Source organism: Pipra filicauda, unplaced genomic scaffold, assembly GCF_003945595.2.
Source record: "Pipra filicauda isolate LSUMZ 115617 unplaced genomic scaffold, ASM394559v2 scaffold184_size3518187_pilon, whole genome shotgun sequence".
NCBI classification, from domain to species: Eukaryota; Metazoa; Chordata; class Aves; order Passeriformes; family Pipridae; genus Pipra; species Pipra filicauda.
The window spans coordinates 1,414,584-1,433,480 of NW_024104292.1; the positions used below are offsets into that span (position 1 = coordinate 1,414,584).

General features: G+C 40.2%; 1 protein-coding gene across 9 annotated transcripts in view; it reads right to left on the minus strand.

Moving 5' to 3' along the window:
* Positions 1-18,897, minus strand: part of FAT3 (FAT atypical cadherin 3) — a 407,022-nt gene that overhangs the window by 16,681 nt on the left and 371,444 nt on the right. For all 9 annotated transcript variants that reach the window (XM_027750637.2, XM_027750635.2, XM_027750638.2 and 6 more), the window contains 3 exons: positions 18,208-18,365; positions 10,403-10,871; positions 1,009-1,162 (listed from right to left, as the gene is read on the minus strand). In XM_027750637.2, coding sequence (XP_027606438.1) covers positions 1,009-1,162; positions 10,403-10,871; positions 18,208-18,365 — 781 coding nt within the window. The remainder of the gene's footprint in view (positions 1-1,008; positions 1,163-10,402; positions 10,872-18,207; positions 18,366-18,897) is intronic.

Sequence of the window (18,897 nt, forward strand, 5' to 3'; positions counted from 1 at the left end):
AGTCCAGCTTGTGCACGATAACTTACCTTGTCAGAGGTGCCATTAGTTAACACCTCACTGGTGCTCAGCAAATAATCTTACTATTATCATATTTTTTAATGGCATTGAATTTTTTCTACGTCTATTCTGTGTCTTTTTAAGACAATAAAATGGAAAGATCAAGAAGAAAATAAAGAGTTTAAAGCATCTGATAGGATGCACTTGACTCTAATGATTGTAACAGAGAATCTCTGCTTTTTTTTATATCGTTTTTGGACTGTCCCATAGGATTCAATACAAAATATTAGAGGAGGATTCAAGGAGAAGACAGTTGAGGAAAAATATAGTAAAAACATCGGAGTACTTATTTAAGAGAAGAGGAGGATATACTGGTTGTGTAAAATTATTTTGGGCTTGAGATAAAATGAGCAAATATTAGAGAGGCGGGGGAAAAAAGGACAGGAACCCTAATGAGAGAGGAGAACTGGAAAGAGCAAGAGGTGGTAAAATGCAGAGCAAAAAGTACAAACAGTAGACAAATCAGACAAGAAAAAAGAATACTGATGGGCAGGTCAGGGGATTTGCTGTATCTGCACCAAGTATAAAGTCAATACAGGAATTTTAAAAAATGAATGCAATAAATTATCCTTTTATGTTAGGGTTAAGGTGACTAAATAATGGATCCACTTTCAAAACAAAGATTACCTAGCAGCTTCCACAGGTTTTACAATTGCTCAAAGAAGGATTGCTCAAAAAGCCACCACACTTAGACAGGTATATCTCAGTGAAAAGTGTCTCAAAATAACATCCTGAATCAACAATTTTGGAGGCTAAGTTTCAGAAAAACCTTTATGAGTATTCAAGTATCATGGATTTTCCAACTGTAATTAGCTTAGACTTGAAATAAGTGCTAAGTTTGGGTTTATTTTTAGCTAGGTGAATCATAGCTTTTGGGTACAAAATGCCTGATCAAAAAGCAAGCCATCATTGAACTGAAAAGCTGTTGCCCACCTGGGGAGGGACACTTACGTTACTCCTGTCAGGCCATTTTTGCAGTTGCAGATGAAAGCGTTGCCAATGGGATCGCATGAGCCTCCGTTCCGGCAGGGATTTGGGAAGCAGGCTGTGATCTCTGACTCACAATTCCTTCCTGTAAACTGAGAGAGGCAATTGCAGTGGTATCCTGGGAGGTGAGGGACAAAGAGAGATAAATTATAATCCTACCACTGAATCTGTCTAGAAGTAAGAGGACCCATATGATTACTTTACAATATATTGTACTGTGGAGGCAAGGGGATGTTTACACACATTCTGGTCTGCCTGTGTGGTGCACAATAATGCTTGTAAAGAGTTTGTTTATCTGGGATGTCTGGACAACTGGAGCTCATGTCTACAACCAGGGACCAGAGGAATTGCTGCAGCCCAGACCATCCTAATTGTAATGATTCAGACAAGGATAAATATCATCCATGTATAACTTCAGTAACAGGAAACATCCTCAATCCAGGATGCATTTGCCAATTTTTTGGAAAATACAGACCACATTTGCTGATAGTGGCAGTCCACGCTCCTCTTGGGTCTTCACTGATGAACAAATACATCAGCTGAGAGCTTTTCCACATCCATCCTTTACAAGGATGACTCAGTAGGGATGTGAGAATAATAAAACACCATTTTCATAAAGCGCATCCTCCAGGAAGTAACTATAAACCTTAAAATATCAGCTGATCTGGGCAAAGCCAGCCCTAATCAGAGCTAACTATGTTGAGTGTGTGCTATCAAAAGTCTGATTAATCACTGGTTGCAAAACATCAGACATAACACCACTTGAGCGGAGGGGGACCCTGTTGGGGATCTAAGTCCTATTTTTATGTTTTCTGCCAACACAGGAGGAACATCAAAGTAAAAAAAAACATTTTTAAATGCATCAGTTCACCTTGCCAAGTATCAAATGACAAATCTCTTTTTTTTTTTTTTTCTCCTTGTGATTTCATATGGCCCTATGCCAATAATAAAAGCTTTCTTTAAGGTCACAAAGAAATCCAGTGAGGCAGTGCATCTCTTTATGTTGTGAACTGGATATAGAAATCTGAGTGCTTTTTCACCTGAAAAGAGCAAGGAACATGTATGCTGTGAAAGCCATGAGATGGCTGAGACAGTCCCTGGAAAGGAAAGGCTCCTAGGTTAGAGTTGTTGAACTAGCTAAATTTTCTTGGACATCTGTAAAAAAACTTTGGCTGATCTTTTAAAAGACTGCTTACACAATCGAAATGTCCTAAACAGATGTGTAGGCAAGGTTCAAGCTCCATTTATGAGGTTCACATACTTACTGAATATAGCATATTAAGCAAATGGAACAAGGAAACTTCCTGCAACTAATACTGTTGGAGCTAGAGCTAAAATGGTTGAGTGTAACTCAATTCAGTGTCAAAATTATTGGAGATCAAACTGATGTAGATTAAATGTCATCCCTCAGTGGTGAGCCTTTTAAACATATTTTTAAAAACTTTCTATATCTATACATCTGGTAAAAAATAAAATACTTATTTTAAAAGTTACTCTTTCAGTAAACATGGCAGGAATTTCCAGCACAGTTACAAGGAAAAGAATTTCATGGAAGCAATATATGAAAGCTCAGCGGAGGCATAAGGAAAAAGCAATTCTGCATTAAGACTCCCACATCTTTTATGTCCTATCCGGTTCAGTTCACCTCGTTCAGTTACTCTATTGGAATTCTTTCATGAGGACAGGCTTTGAGAATAAACTTGGAACCAGACTTGCTGCCATACTCAGTCAAGAGTCCAACCCTATTTAATTGAAGAAAAATGAAATAAATACTCAAATATCACATTGTTTCATTGTCCTGCTACCAGAAGGGAGACAGAAGCACTGCTGTTTTCAGGGTTGCAGAGTTAAAAAAGGTTATTCAACTTTCAGGTTTCTTAAAAAGCATGTTTGGTCAGCATCAGCAAAACAGGATTATTTCTTTTTGTATCTTATATTTCTTTCTGTGTCACTCAGATAATGTGAACAGCTTTCTGTACCTGGTGAGAAGACCTGTGTCTGAAAAATTACAAACCTGTGACTGTAGGTAGAATACACACATAAATAAATAAGGCTGTTTCAGTGCTTCATTTTATGACTGAACAGTGACATCTATAGTTCGAAAATTTACAGTAATGTTTTATATGGATTTTTATCGTCTCAACGAGTTTAAGTGAAATGTTCAATTCAAATATAAAACATTTTATTCATAATCAATTCTGTTGCCTTATTTAATAGAAGAATATATGTTATTCTATTTGTTATCTGATATTTTTAACTTCCATAACTTTAAGGTGACGCTAAAAGCCAACTTTCTATTGGTTTTTAAGCACATTCCTAGGTGCCAATCATTTGCAAGACAAAGCCTTTGAATCACTTTCTTTTTACATCCTGTGTTTGTTTCAGCTGACTAAACTTTAGGTTCTCAGTCTATAACATATTCTGTTTACATTTATTAGTTTTAGAAAACTTGAGAAGTATTGATTTAATTAAAAAAAATACTTTTACCACCAAGTATAAAAGGAACATTGATTTATGCATTTTATAGTAAGAGGAGATGGAACTGAATGCTCCAGATGAGTCAGAGCCCTTTTTGGCAATGTATGAACAGGACCAAAAGTGTGCTTCTGAAAGCCTACCTTTTTCACTGAATTTGATTTAATGATGGTGGAACACAGATATTAGACGACTTAGATATTCACTATAGATTCTAAGCCTAAGGATCAAAGGTAGAAATAAAAAAGGTACTAAAACAAGACAGTATTAAATTACCTTATTTATCACTGACATTTCCTCTCATTGGATTCACTGCCATACACCTGCCAAGCCTAAGCCACTGGCAAAAGACACAGAACTTTTCTGTGACACATGCTCAGGGCTGCAGAGCATTCACCCGGGAGGTCTCCAACACAGCAAAGCATATGTCAAAATTCATGGAGAAGGGAAGTGAAGAGCTGATATGATGGCTCAGTACACACTATGCAGCAGCTCAGCCAGCAGACTTGCCAGACCTTTAATCCTTCTCCAAACCTCTCAGCAGAGGCTGTAATTTTGCCCGCTACTGCACGTTTTCACCACATGGCTGTGGACAAAGTTCAATTGTAAAGAAAACCCTTTTGGTCAGGAGTGCATCTTGAGTCTAACAAAAAATTTTTATTATACTTTTGATTTAATATGCTGGTAATGTATCATGCATTTCATCCCTCCCGTTTAGCACAAGAATAATGAACAAATTTCTCAGACCCACGGATAACAGAGCTGAAGAAAAGGCTCAGTGCCCTGTTCTCTCAGCAGGGGATGAAAAAACTCTTTTAAGCAATGCAGGGCTTGATCCTGTTCACAATGAAGGCACTGAAGTCTTGGAAATTCAACATTTAAGATCATACAGTCCATCTGAATTTCCTCCAGGAGATATGAATATTTCATTTTGCACACTGATGCTGAAAAATGTTGATCTGTATTCTCCAAGGCAGCAAATTTTGCAATGTCACCCCACTGTATATTTTCAGAGGGAACCACTGGAAAAAGTTAGAAAGCTCTGGAAAACACCTCTGCAAGGCTGCTAGGGTGGGGCCACAACACCCTCAGCATGTGCCACAGTAGCCTATACAAACAGCTGACCTAAGGAGCAACAACAAGCTGTAAGCAACAATACAGTCTTTTTACGCTATATCTACACTAACAAGCCCTACAGAGCAACAACAGTGGGTCTGTGGAGCAAAACAGTTGGTGCTGAGGACCCCGCACCCTCACTGCACGTGTCTCAGGGCTTTGGGATCGGTTGGCTGCACGCCTAGTCTTCCAACTCAGCCTGGTCCTGGCCTCAGACACCTCACCTCTCCACAGTGGGAACTGAAGCACAGACAGAGGAGATAGTCAGAAGATTCACATAAAAGCTCATTCATGATCTAAAACATTATGTAGACATAGCCGTTTCCTGCTTAATCGCAGTCTTGGGCTTACTGCTTGTTTTATAAGGCTTCTCTCGTACTCCTCTGAGTCTCCTCTATGTAGCTAAATCTCACCTTCTCACTGTGACTCCAACAGCTTCCCTTACTGCTCTCTTGGCATGTCCCGAAACAGAGAAGAAGGTCTTTTTCATCCCAGACCTTACCAAAGAGCAACATGTGGTAAGCGAGGACACTACACAGGCTTCCTGCCTGTGTTTATTTGGCACTTAAGAAGCAAAGGACAGTGGCAAAAGGCAGGCACAGTGCCATCAGCAGATGGGGTGCCATTATGTAGCAAACATCTCTGTTGGTAGCATTCCCACCCTGAGCATCTGAATGTCTTTCTATCCTAAGGTTTACTCGGCTTTATTAAAGAGGATGCTCCGAACTGCTGCCAATTCTTTTTTTGAACATATGTATGCTCCTGTTTCTATCTATCCCATGCACGAGAAGCTGGCTTTTATCTGCTACGTGCTTTGGTTTTTCCATTTGATCTCCCCGTGTAGTTTCCTTCCCTGCTGTGCAGCTAGACCTGACAAACTCAATGTCCAGAAAGAGCCCTGCCTTTGGCATTGCTCACATAGTGCTACATGGCAAGTTAACTGATTAGACAACTGAAGGTGAAGAGGACCTCTCCCAGAATTTTTGTTCTGGTATGTTTATAGTCAAACCAGGCCACCTTCAAGAAGTGTGTATCCTTCAGCTATACATATTCCTGTCACTTCAGATTCAACTTAACTGTCTTTAAACAGATGATTGCCTCTTGCCACTTGTTGGTATGAAAACGAACCTCAGTATTTGCTGAACCAGTGTTTTCTATGAAAGGATTGGCATGCGCGTGCGTTTAAACTGGGAATTTAAATTCAGATACCTAAAAGCATAGCTATAAAAAAGATTAACGCGCCCCAATATTTCTAAAAAGCTTTTAAAAATTAATTCATGTGCATTTGATATACCCACATTACAGTGTGCTGGGTCGTCTGTGCATGTGAAAAAACAAGACTAAGAACATTAGTAAGACCAGGTCAGTTCATGACCCAGTTTTCCCTGATTTCATTCTTATGAAGCACCCAATCCTCAAAAACAGCTGTAAGTCAATGTTGTCAACATAATTTAAAACATGTATTAAAACCACCACCCAAGTGCCATGTTGCATTTCCCCCTCTTTGGATTTTAACTCCATTCAGGAAAAAATAATAATAACCAAAAAGAAAAAAAGGACAAATGAAGAGGGAAAAGCAATAACTTTCTGTCCTCACACTCTGCCCACAGTCCTTGACTCAGTAGATATTTCCACTCAAATGCTTCATGTTCAAATAAAATTGCCCACTCATATTAGCCATTTACTTTAATCAAAGCCAGATGTATATAGGACTGATCAAATTAAAAGGAAGTAACTGTACTTATAATTGCAGGTTTTACAAGCAAGAGGTTACTCTCTGTGGTTGAAAATCTTGGTGCAGTGTTTGCATTTGATCACAGTAAAAATTTCTATTGCTGAGATTGCTCATGGTTTTACTCATGCAGATAAACATACATTTACTATTGGCAGCCCTGGTAGCGCCACACTGTTATTAAGGTTGTGTGACATTTCTCATTTTAAGACCTCATATTCAGCAGCTTATAGCTTAACCACACTTTAAACACTTGGTTGAATTTTTTGGGGAAATTTCAGTTCAAAGAGTCAAGTTGTTTCAGAAAGTTATGCTGTTTGTCAGGTTTCAAAATGCTAACTTTCTTTAAAAATTGCTTTACTGACCCATACTTCCAGATGGGGACTGAAAAGTCTGGAAGAATGTGGTCTATATTTCAGGGCTGTGGTTTGCACTGTCTCCCAAGAAAACTGCCCTAAAACTGTGTAGGTCTCTTTCTACTACTAGTCTCCTGAGCTGTCAGATCTAGTGACTGCTCATCCCCATTTGTGAGCCCTGTTTAGGCATGCATGGGATCTCCCTGTGGGGTCTCCTGACACACAGTACCCTCCCTTTAACCACTGACATCACTGGGCATACATTGCTGCTACAGGACATGATTCAGACCTGTGGGAACAGAGGACTGCAAGCAGCAGTTCATGCCATGGTCACTTTCTGCTGGCTCAGAAGCCAGACTTTGAAAGCAGAGAGGCTTTTCTGTGCTCTGGGAGTACTCATCTGAGCTGTCTGTGCTTTCTCCTGCAGGCTAAGATCCCCACTGTGTCCTGTTCCATGTGCAGAGAGGTCAGACAGAAAGAGTCAGCATGGGTCAACTTAGCCCTGTGCCAGGTCTCCTTTGGGTCAATATCTCTGCGATCAGCCCTGAGCTCTGTGCAGCCCATGCACAGCACTGCCCTGCACTAGGCACTTCGAAGCTGCTGGGAATTTATCCATCTAAACGCTAACAGCAGTGGCATGGACACACTCCTAGCGCATACAAAGCATCACTTTAGCTTTGTACAAATACATCCATAATATTACCCTATTCCCATAACTGCAGGATGAAACAAAAGGTAATCAGAGGCAGCTTTTTATTAACGGTGAACAGGGCAATAGGCATTTCTATAAAATGGAAGATCTCACAACAGGAATACTGTTATGGAGGTTTGTGTTGTAGATGTCCATTTTATGCAAATGACATGTAAATTAGACAGCCCCTTTGACTTCTGGTATGTAGCCAGCAACTCTTTCATGCTATAATGTCGGGTAACCTTTGCTTGACTGTTTTTTTCTAAAGTTAGTTATAAATCTCAGCTTTCTTTTTCTCTCTCCTAATTTTCTTGTAAAGCACAGTAGGATATTTATAAGAAAAAGTATGTTAACAGTTTCTGAAACGTGCTTTGTAAAAATTAAAATTAGAGAAATTATTTATTAAAACTAATCTTATCATTATACCAAACACTCTCTGTTTATGAAAAGGAACACTATTCTCCAAAAACTTTAATAGGAGGGTAATATCATAGAAAATATTATTCAAGAGATCCTGATGCTACTGAATGCCCTGAGATTGGGAAAAAAATCTTTGCATGACGTATTTTTGAATTATTCCCCTCACCAAAAAAGCAAAAGCTGCCATTTTTGTTCTCAAGAAAATTCTTAAAAAATGAAGGGTTTTTTTTTTTCTATTTTAAATGGAAGTCAGCTGCTAACATCTATGTCAGCAAATGCAATGGCTGATGGTTCTTAAATGCACATCACAGTTTGTGGCTCTGCAACTAGCATTTGCAATGCTGTTGGGCTCTCCGCTTTTAGAATTTAATTAAGTGGCCTTTTTATATATGGCGGACACTAACAGAATTGCTTTGCCTGGTGGAAGCAAAAATGCCCATGCCTTCTCCTTATGGGCTGGGCTGTAGAACCACTGATATACAGTCAGGGCCCATTGCACTGGAATTATGGCTTTATAACAATCCTCTATTTACATACACTGCTGAGGCAGTAAAAACAGCAAACAGATTTTTTTAAGGCAGGCAGCCAAAACATCCCTGCAGGGCACATGCCCCTCGCAGAGGCAGGAACGCAGGCAAGTTAAATCAGTTCTGTGACTGCTTTCCAGCAGTGAATTTTGTTGACATGAAAATGGCGTATGCCACTCCAGTAATAAGATGGGTCCAATCTTCAGTGCTCCTTGTTTCTCCCCCACCCTCTATCTCCCCTCGGTTTGAACTGGCATGCACATGGCACTGGGAAAAAAAGAATTGCTGTAAAGCGTTTTGTTAAAAAGGTTTCAATTTACTCATCACGAGATCGCTGAGCAATACTGTATATAGACTCAAATAAAATCAATTCAAGGAGCTGTTCTCATGCTTCCTAGGACGTGAGGCAAATGGTTAACCTCATCGATTAAGTATGGAGTCTGAATCAAAGCCATGTTACGTTCATGTACATCCTACAGCCGTATTTCCTACGGATTTAAGTAATCACGCTTGGCAATCAGAGAAATTTTCTCTTGCCCTTGTTGTGCAGCCCTCATTTTCTCTCCTTCCCTCGGCAAATAAAGACCCTTAAAGACACACACAAGCAGCAACGTTTCTCCTCATGCTGCACAACACATCCTGGGTTGCCCGGGCTGTGCTTCATTCCTCCCAACTGCCCTCCCATCTCTTTCCATCAACAACAAAGCTGATAGCATCCCTGATGCATCATTTGCCATGGCATGGGAGAAGAGGTGGTTGAATCAAAGCCAAGGATCCATAGGGGATGCTAGCTGAGACAGCCTAGCATGGACAAAACCACACTGTCAGGATTTACCTTATAAGGGTGGGGCTAGCCAACTGAGGAACTTGTGACAATTTTGCTCACATCTCACCACATGTCAGTCTTGAGCTACCTCAAGTTTGGGCCTAAAGTTTAGACAAATCCATGTGCGGTGGAGGGGAGTCAGAAGGGAAATATGAGAACAAGGTTTAAACTAATGAAAACCAGAAATAATAACTATGGGTGCAAGGGAACTGCATGGACACATTAAAGCAGAAAGCCCTGAGACAGTGGTTAAATGCTCCATAAAACAAGAGTTTAGCAGGAACTTCCCTAGGGAACCATGACCAAAATCACTGACAGTAAGTTGGATGGAAAGCTCTGAACTTGCAGAAAACCTCTCTCTTGGGCAACCTCCTTTTCAGAGGAAGTTTTAGTCTGCCAGAAAAGGTGTGCAGTGCTGCATGCAAATACAATATGGGGAACTGGAAGGGAAACCCATATACTGCAGAGACAACAGCCTTAGAGGGAATGTCCTACATGTATGTATGCCATTTGCTTTTCTCCTGCTAAGATGCTGGCTGTTCTGGTAACTTGTGTACTGCAGCAAGTCACTGGCATCAAATCACACAATCCACTACATAAACACGGGATAGGAAACTCCAACATCACAATAGTATAAACTTTGGATAGTATTACTTAGACCTTAAAGCACTCAGGCCTCTGAGGAAGCTGTAAAATACAGTTTGGGGGGGTTTATAATGGGACCAACTTGCTATTTCCATGTACACATGTAATCAAATTACTCACAAAAGGACAAAGGTGTTTGAGGACAGCTCAGTAATTATTTGTGACAGCTTCGGAAACAGAGTAAGGCAAAAGTGCTGTTGTATCTATGATGGATGTTTGAAATCACCATCTTTGTTGTACAGCCTTCGATGCTGTAAGGATACTGTAAATGGATCCTGAAAAATCCAGCTGAGCATTACAGTAATTGTAATTCTATTGGTTTCTATAGAAATAGGATTATCCTAACAGTCGATAAATCAATTTCCTCCTGGAACACTTATGCAGTAAGAAGGGGCACCGCTTCACCATTATTTATAGAGCAAACAGCTTTTACCCAATTTGCAATACCTAACAGAGTTTTATAGAGTTCGTGAGATTTTTCAAGCATGTTGCTGCATAAAACCATCTCTGGCAATACATTACAGAGGAAAATGGTGAGGGGGAAACCCACAAAGTAATGAAAGCATTTACCACCAGATGGCACAGCAGTACAGGTGCCTCCGTTCTGGCAGGGATGTCTCTCGCAGGCATCGGGATAAAGGATGCAGCCAAGCTTCAATTCCGTCAGGCCAACCACTTCTGCGAAGCTGCTGCGCTTGTTCTGGAGTGGCAGTTCATTGTTATTTAGGACAACTGAATCCAGGCAGCCCTGAAAGCCGCTCAAGACCTGTGTTGTCCTCTTGTCAGTCAGGCTGCGGACGTTATCCACTTGGACCTGGGCACCGAAGTAGACGGAGCTATCTGTGCTGAGAGTCTGAAAATAGAGGGGGGCTTTGCGGCGCTCCACGTAGCTGTCATCCAGGGACAAACTTGTGAAATTGCGATTCAGCTCCAGGAAGACTGAATGCCAGCTTCCATCATTAACAGCCCTGCCAGAAATTCCCAGGATTCCTGGGCCACTTCCACAATCCAACTGGAACCAGAGTTTGCCATCAACAATCTGCAGGAGGAAAGCAGAAATCAAACTGCTTCAGGCACTCAGCTGTCTCATAACACATTCTCACAGAGAATCTGGAAACACAGAGGACTTCTAGACAGTCTCTATACAGTGTTAAAAGCTGCTCTCCTACATGACACTAAAATACCAAAAAGCTGTGTCTTCATCAGCAGTAAAAAAATATAATGTCATAAATATCAGCTTACTTTGAATTTATCCAAAGCCAATTACTGCAGGAAAACTGAAAAATGTAGGAAAAAATATAGATGCAGAACACTGGCAAAAACTGGGATAACGATAAGTTTACTGAACAAGTGTGGACTGGAGGACCTATGTTCTGCTCTTGGCTCTGCTGCTGAATAGCTATGTCTCTCTCAGCCATCACTCACCCGTGAGCTGTGATTCTGCTCCCAGTGGTTGATGCTACCCAAAGGACAGTCAGGGCACAGGATCACCTCTCAGTGTTTGAAAGAGGCTTGTGGCAAAATCAATGGCCACTGCTTTCAGCTAGTGATGTTAGGTACTCTGCTCACATACACATCCTGTGCTTCTGTAACCTTTTGGAGCATCTCAACAAGGTGTGGATTTGTCCCCAAGTGTCATAAGTTCAGTTTCTCTAATGACAACAGTAAGATTCTAGTTGACCAAAAGTCAGTTATTTTCCAAAGATGCTACACTACCTGCCTGTGTATACCTCACAGATGACATCAAATGGTTCTTACTTTTTTTCTTTCCTTTGTGCTGGGTTCATGGCTTTAGAGAGATGAGAGAGGATTTCTCACCCTCCCTCCTGTCCCTCACCCACCTGAAGTCCTCATAAGGGGAAAATCTGTGCTAGCCTGCTGGAGGAGGTGAAGTGCAGAGTAAGAGAATAGGTATGAAGTGCTGCTTTTCTGATTAGCAGTTTACCTAAAGATTTTAGGTTTCTCTAACAGATGGTAGATCAGTTTAAAATGGCTGACAAGGCTGGAAATAATTTCTTATGACACATTAATTGGATTCAAGCTCTCTGAAAGCTCTTGCAAGTATTTTACTTTTATGTCATGCTTTAGGAAGTATTTATTTCTGCAAACCGTATCTCAAGATAGTTCTGTCCCATTATTTATCATCCTGAAAAGTTCAGGCGCTATGCCCTTTTTCATCCTTCCCTGCATCACACATTGTCCTCTCACTGGTGTGTCTGTAACAGAGCCTGACTGCTCCCTGCCATCAAAACAGAGTTGCCACAGCTGTCAATGCAAGAACCCCCACAGAGCTTTAAGGCCTGCTTAACAGGCATGGCTACTGCAGATGTGAGGATGCTGCATTGTGTCCATCTGCTTTTGGCCATTTCTAGCATGAATAGTCATTTTAAACCATGTTAGCTAGAGACATTCCTTGGCATGTGTCTCAACTGTGGGACCACACACTTCTCTGCCAGGCTCTCTGATGTGCCTTGAAGGTAAATGTGAAACTGTTAATCTACAGAAGCAGACCGTGCTGTCTTGTCATTATCAGCATTTTATGTCCTTGGAGGTTGACAAAACTACCTGGAGGAAAGCTAAGAGTAAAATCTTGAGATCTGTAGATCTCTGGACTCCCTCTCCTTTCCAAACCCTCAGTCTCTTGACTAGCTGCATTTGAACTGAACCTCAAGCCAAAACACACTGGTCAACTGGGATATAAACCACATCACTCCACTACTTGGCAGTCACTTGGACACAGAGGTGCTAAGCAGTGGCAAGCATGTGGCAAGCTCCCTATCAATGCCAGCTACCTACTTACTCTGCATGGTATGAGGGAAGGAGCCAAAGGACGGAGCCAGAATTAGCCTCTGCTATGAGCAGCTGGCTACTTCAAAGTCCCTGACCTGTAGGATGCAACTGAGAAGTCAGATCTATGATTGTAACACAACCTGCTTAAGGGATGGATGTTGCATGGTACTCTTAGAGCTCAATCTAAAATTGCTAATGGATGTACAGAAAAATGAGTCTGGATCATTTTTCATTAAAAAAATCTTTTCTTATGGGACTCAAAACTCAGCTGTAAACCATTTCTGTAGATTGAAATTGTGCCTGTTAAAGCATTCTCCAGAGGAATCTTCATAAACAAGATGCCCTGATAAACTGAGATTTTTCTTTCCAGAGACGGAGCAATAGTTTCTTTTCTCCCTGTGCTACAAAATAGTCCATAAACCTTGAAGGTGCTGCTCAGAAAGACCTGGCTCAAAAGGAATACAAATCAAACTGAAAAATACATGCCAATATACTACAGTTTGAAAAACAGCCATCATTGGATAAGCAGCCAACTTGCTGCTTGTTCAAAAGGCTTTTTCCTATGGAAACTCTTCTACTGATTGTGTATAATATACATATACCTCCCCTAAGACTACTTATGCCCTGAAGAACCTACTGCCTGCATGTCTATTACCCTTACTCAGAGAACATGTTTTTCCAATTATCTTTATAAATACAACACCACATATGAGCACCTGGAATAAATATTAAACCATTTGTATACAGGAAATGATGATCTAAAAGATTTGCCAGTAAAATATGTTTTATACATCTTTCTCATCCACTTTTACTTCTTTTTACCAGCAGATGATCTGACATACACAGTAAATATATATAGTCTGAAAGGTTAAGTTTCCTTCCTTTCATTGAAGAAACACTAGCAACCCCTACCTCAGGCTAGAGTGAAAGATGGAAAGGATGGTCTGATGCTTACAGTACTAGTGTAAGACATGATAGATTTGCATGGGAATCCACACTCTGCAACTCTCTTCCTCTGGGATCTCAAGCAAGTCATTAGTTTCAGGTCTCCATCAGTAAAAGAGGGGTAACGTCATTTCCCTATCTCACACCACTGCTTTACAGATACATAAATTAAAGACTGTGACATGTCCAGATACCCCTAGCAATGGGACAATAAAAATACTTTCATTAATCAGATGGTCACAGGCCTTGCTGTAGGGGGATTGGGAGGAAATACTTGTCCCCTGATGGCCTGGTGCCTCGAGGAGGAGGAAGAACAGGAAGAGCTGACAAGGAGCAGATGCTGCAAAGGGCTCCTGTCCTGACTATTAGCAGCGAGGCTGGCCAGGCAGGCAAAATTGCTGCCTCTACTCCTAAGCACAAGAATTCAACCATCATTCAGCAATTAGTCCATGGTGTTCCTGTGATTCTTTGTAAATGCTGTGATGTCAGAGTCACTGCTCAGTCCAAGCAAATAGTATGGAAATCCAATGAATGTCCAGCCTCAGCAGTTATCCAGATAATAACATCAGTGGGGCTGGTCTGGTTGAGAGCTGGTAGCATCAGACTATCAGTGTAGGACTGAACGTGTGGCATTGCTTTTTTCCCTCCGTGTAGTGCAACACAGCAGAGAGCTTGAGTTGCTCCATCTCACAGCAGAGATACACAAACTTTGCAACCCCTCACCAGTGCAGCCCATGGCACCAGCAGAGGCATCATGAAAGCAGAGAGGCACTGCTTCATTCTAGCTGAGCAGAAAATTCCCACCAAGCTTCCACTTCTCAGTGCTTTATAAGCTCAGGGCTTAGTTACAGTCTCAGTTATAACAACTAGGACAGGGAGGTTAATGCATACTTAAGCAGATATACTTTTACAGCCACGAAATTCCTCACCTGTGAAGAAGTAAAAAGAACAGAGAAGACTCCAAGAGCTGATGCAATCCATTATATTTCAACAATTTCATTCAATGAGCAAAATGGAGCCAGACACATATTATAAATTATATTACAATATTAGCCTGGCTAAGATGTTTGGCTAACATCCATATTTGTGTATCAACACAGATAATAAAATGATCAAATGGTTCTTCTGAGACCACCTCCAGCTCATACAGTCCATCTGCAGTCAAACACCATGGATACAGCATGCTGCCTCCTAATCTATCTGGGGAAATACTTCGTTAACTGAATTGCATTTCAGGTTCGTTTGTGTAAAACAGTGTATTTAATTAAAATATTACTCATTTCAACTCCAGCCATAACTGGGACCACATCCAAGCTTCAGTCCTATGCAGCATAAGCCAGGCAACAGTAATGCACTCAAATGTAAAATATATACTTAACTAAATGATGCAAAAAGTTTCATATTAACTGCCTGGACAGAAGAACATATGCTTGCCTTTTACCATTTAGCACCTCTATTTCTGGCATGATGGGAAAGTCTTTCTTTACATTCTTTAAATGTCATAAAAAACCTTGAATCTCCATCATATTCCTTGAAAAAAATTAGATAAATTATGGGATTCTCTTCTGCAATGGTCTTGTAATGCTTTAAACAGTTAAAACTTACTTTTCCCAGTTAGATGCTACTTAGGTAAAAAGGAAATGGTGGTCCTGGTTTTAGCACATGCAATCTTTTCAAAGGAGAAAAAAAGGCCATTGACCTGCATCTCATTTTGCTCCAATTGTCTTAAAAGCAAGAGCATGCAACAAAAAAAATGGCCAACCTCTCAAAATCGATGGATGTGTTGCTTTATTTGAAACAGTTGAATAAATAACACCCTTATTATATTGTATCAATGCAGTGTAGCTGGTAGGCTTTCAGCAAAGTAGTAGACAAGCAGTTTGCTCTATGGAATTGATTATTCCTCCTAGAAGGACACTGTGTTATGATTATGAAATATTTCCATCCCTGGAGTTATCACAAATGTATGAGCTCCCAAAATTAAGCTGGTCATTTAAACTCCAAAAACCATATTGCAGCATTAATTTTTAAATAGACTGCAATGGGAGAGACTTCCTTCAAAACAATCAATGCTACTGTATGCCCCAACAGCTGTGGTGTTTTCTGCCTGCCCTCCCATGGGCTTATGGTCTAAATTTCCTCTACCTCTGCCTTTGTTTGGAGCTCAGTGATGGTGCTGGGCCCTCTGGTGCTAATCCAGCAGACACTTAAGTACATGCTTAAAATTAAGTTATGTAAGTAGTTCCAATTGCCTTCAAATATAGTAAGTTAAGCAAATGATTAAATGCTTTGCTGGAGTAATGCCAGAGTGCTCAAAAGAGCACAGGATTCCATCCTTTATCCTCTATTTGGAAAGCTACTCCTCATGTTTAATTTAATTGAAAGCAATGCTCAAATGATAACAACCTCACATTTATAGTCCTGTAATTAATCTACTTAATGGCCTCATTTCTGAATGCCTCCCTATCTCACAACATATGTACCTGGTTAAAGAAAAAAAAAAGTAGTCTTACCTGTAGTTTACAAATGAAAAAAAACATAAGCTTAGAGAGTCTAAGCATAACTTACTTGACAACATCTGAGTTAAGGATCCCCAAAATGCAGCTCAAGAGTCAGCTCCTATCCTGAAGAGACCTGATAAGGCTAAATCCCTTGAGTATAATGCCATTTGTCTGCCACAGAGCACTTTTGTGAGACCTCAGCCTGATATTCCTCTGCTAAAAGACCTTCACAAACAAAACTCTGACAATTCTTGATCTTTAAAGTGGTACAATTTCTTTAAAAACTATGCTGAATGTAATAATTTAGTTTTCTTTAAGCCATATGCACACAGAAGCCAAAGGTCAGACCTGGGAAAAATGTACACACTGCAGCCGTGAATCGTGCCCTACCTAAAAGCTGACCATGAGGCTCTGGGAAGGTAATTCCCTATGTCCTTCCCTGCTCAACGCATAGGACAAAGCAGAGGCTTTGCATCCACACACAATCCTGGACCTCACTCACTGGATATGTGAGGTGGCAGCTGCATCTGAAGCTCTCTACCAAGTACTGCATGAGATGAGTTCAAAGATGGAAACTGTTTCTTAGAGCTAGGAAGCAAAACAGAGCTTGACATGGAGGTTGACCTTTGAGATTGGAGCAGAATAGCCGCAACTCTTGTTGCTGCTTCCTGAAGTATTATATTTAACTCAGCATCTTTCAAATCAAAATAATTAGGTGATTGTGTGGTGACTGAAAACACATGGTTCCTACCTCACAACTAAAGATTCAACTCAGGTGATTGCAATGAGGGTGTTTTTTTGTTTGTTTGTTTTTTTGTAGCAGCATCAACTTTTCTTTTTTGGTGGCAAAATTGCTCAGCTTCAGCTGGAGATTTTCACTCAGTTGCCTATGACCTGGACATGCTGTACTCCCTAATGATGCGAGCTTTATACACTAAAGTCTAACAAAATTAATGCTCCTATTACCATTCTAACTAAATTTCAGTAATCTCTGTATCGTCTCATTGTTTTCAAGTGGCACCTTCCACCAGGGCCATTTGTGGGTTTTTTTTAAAATATTTTTTGAAATTACAAAATTGCTAACATTACCTACTGACATGTGCTAAGAGTGACCATGATGAAGACTTCAAAGAAGGTCTTCCAGCCTGCAGTTTCATTTGGTTTTCCTTGAACAAAACCATATACTTGACGGTTCAAACAGCATTTCTGTGTGTCACAAATCAGAGCTTAACTGTCTTGTACAAATCTGAACAATGCTGACAGTTCTTGGTCAATGACAGACAGTACTCCTGCTCATGAAATATTTCAGTCTAACAGCTATAAAGTTATTTGTTGCCCATTAATAACTCATCTAGCCACTTTAACATTACCTAAGCATACAGCCCAAAGTACTCTGAAGATTGCAAACACAGAGACAAAAGGCTCTGAGTTATTTCTCTCACTGCTGAATTATAGAACATGGCATAGTTACAAATGTCAGTGTCTTCATTTTGTACCTTAGAGGCTATAGCAGAAATACTATACAGGCAGGGTCTTGGATGAGCCTAGTACTCCCTTTCCACCCAGCACATATTTGCCATTTCACAGAAACACAAAAAAGAACAAAAACGCATGGAGAGCTTATCAATTAAATATTGATTTGGTATCAATCCCCAGCGACCCCACGACTCTCTCAACAAATAATCTCAGTCCACAGAGAGCAGAGATCTTCATATTCAGTAGGATACATGTTCTAAGCAGCTGGTTTCTGGAATTAACTTGATAACAAGGGAATGTTCCCTAACCACAGACATGGACAGAAGGGAAAACCAGCAATTTCAGTATGCTTTGTTTTGACTATATAGTCATATAAATGGCCAAATTTTACATCTTGTACAGACTGGCTTCTACACGCAGACATATATAATGTTCTTGTAATGAACAGCACCCAGTGGGAAATTTTCCAAGTAAAGTACCACTAACAAGCTGCTTTTCTTATTGTTGTTGTTGCTGCTGTTGTTGAAATTGTTTTTCCCTGTTAGAATCAGACTTCTTCTCAATCTACAGCAGAAATGAGAACAACATTACCCAAATGAAGAGCCAACAGAAAATACAGAATCTAGAAAAACAACTGCAGAAAAGATAAGTTATTTTAATTACCTTCAGAATTATACAGGGATTCGCTCTGGTATACATTATAATCCCATTGCTTTGCAGGGTTCGCAGACGGAGAGCCAACTTGAATTCCTCTTTCTTGCTATTTTCAGAAACTCGGTATTTAATGTAGCTATTCCCAGCAAAGCTAAGGGAAGTGTGGCCTGAAATAACCATTTTGAAAAGACATATGTGCTTTTAGTGACACCTGAAATAATTCCTCAACTGTCAATTTAATTAAAGAATTTATAAAGTTAATGAGAATGTCTAGGAAGAAATAAATCAAACCCATTTTATATGAGAAAGAAAGCTGGCATCTACCAAAAAATATATTGTATTTATTTATTTTTTAAATTATTTTTCAGGGGATACAAGAAAGCTCTATTTCTCCATACTTAAAAAAAAGAAAAAAAGAGAGTTTTTTCCAAGTATTCAGCATTTTTCAGCTTATACACTTCTGGAGGCACCTATCTTGCCTCACTGATAACAGAGAGAGTCGAAGATGCCCATACCTATACATCAGGCAGTTGAGTTACTGGTATAAAGTTAAGTGTGGGCAGATGTCAGCCAAACCCTTGCAATGAGTTCCCTGCAACCACTGTTCAGGACCACAGTTCAGTATCTGCTGTGTTTTCATCAGGCAAATAGCACAAATCCTCTGTCATGCAGCCTGGAATTCACTGAAGTCACCAGAGA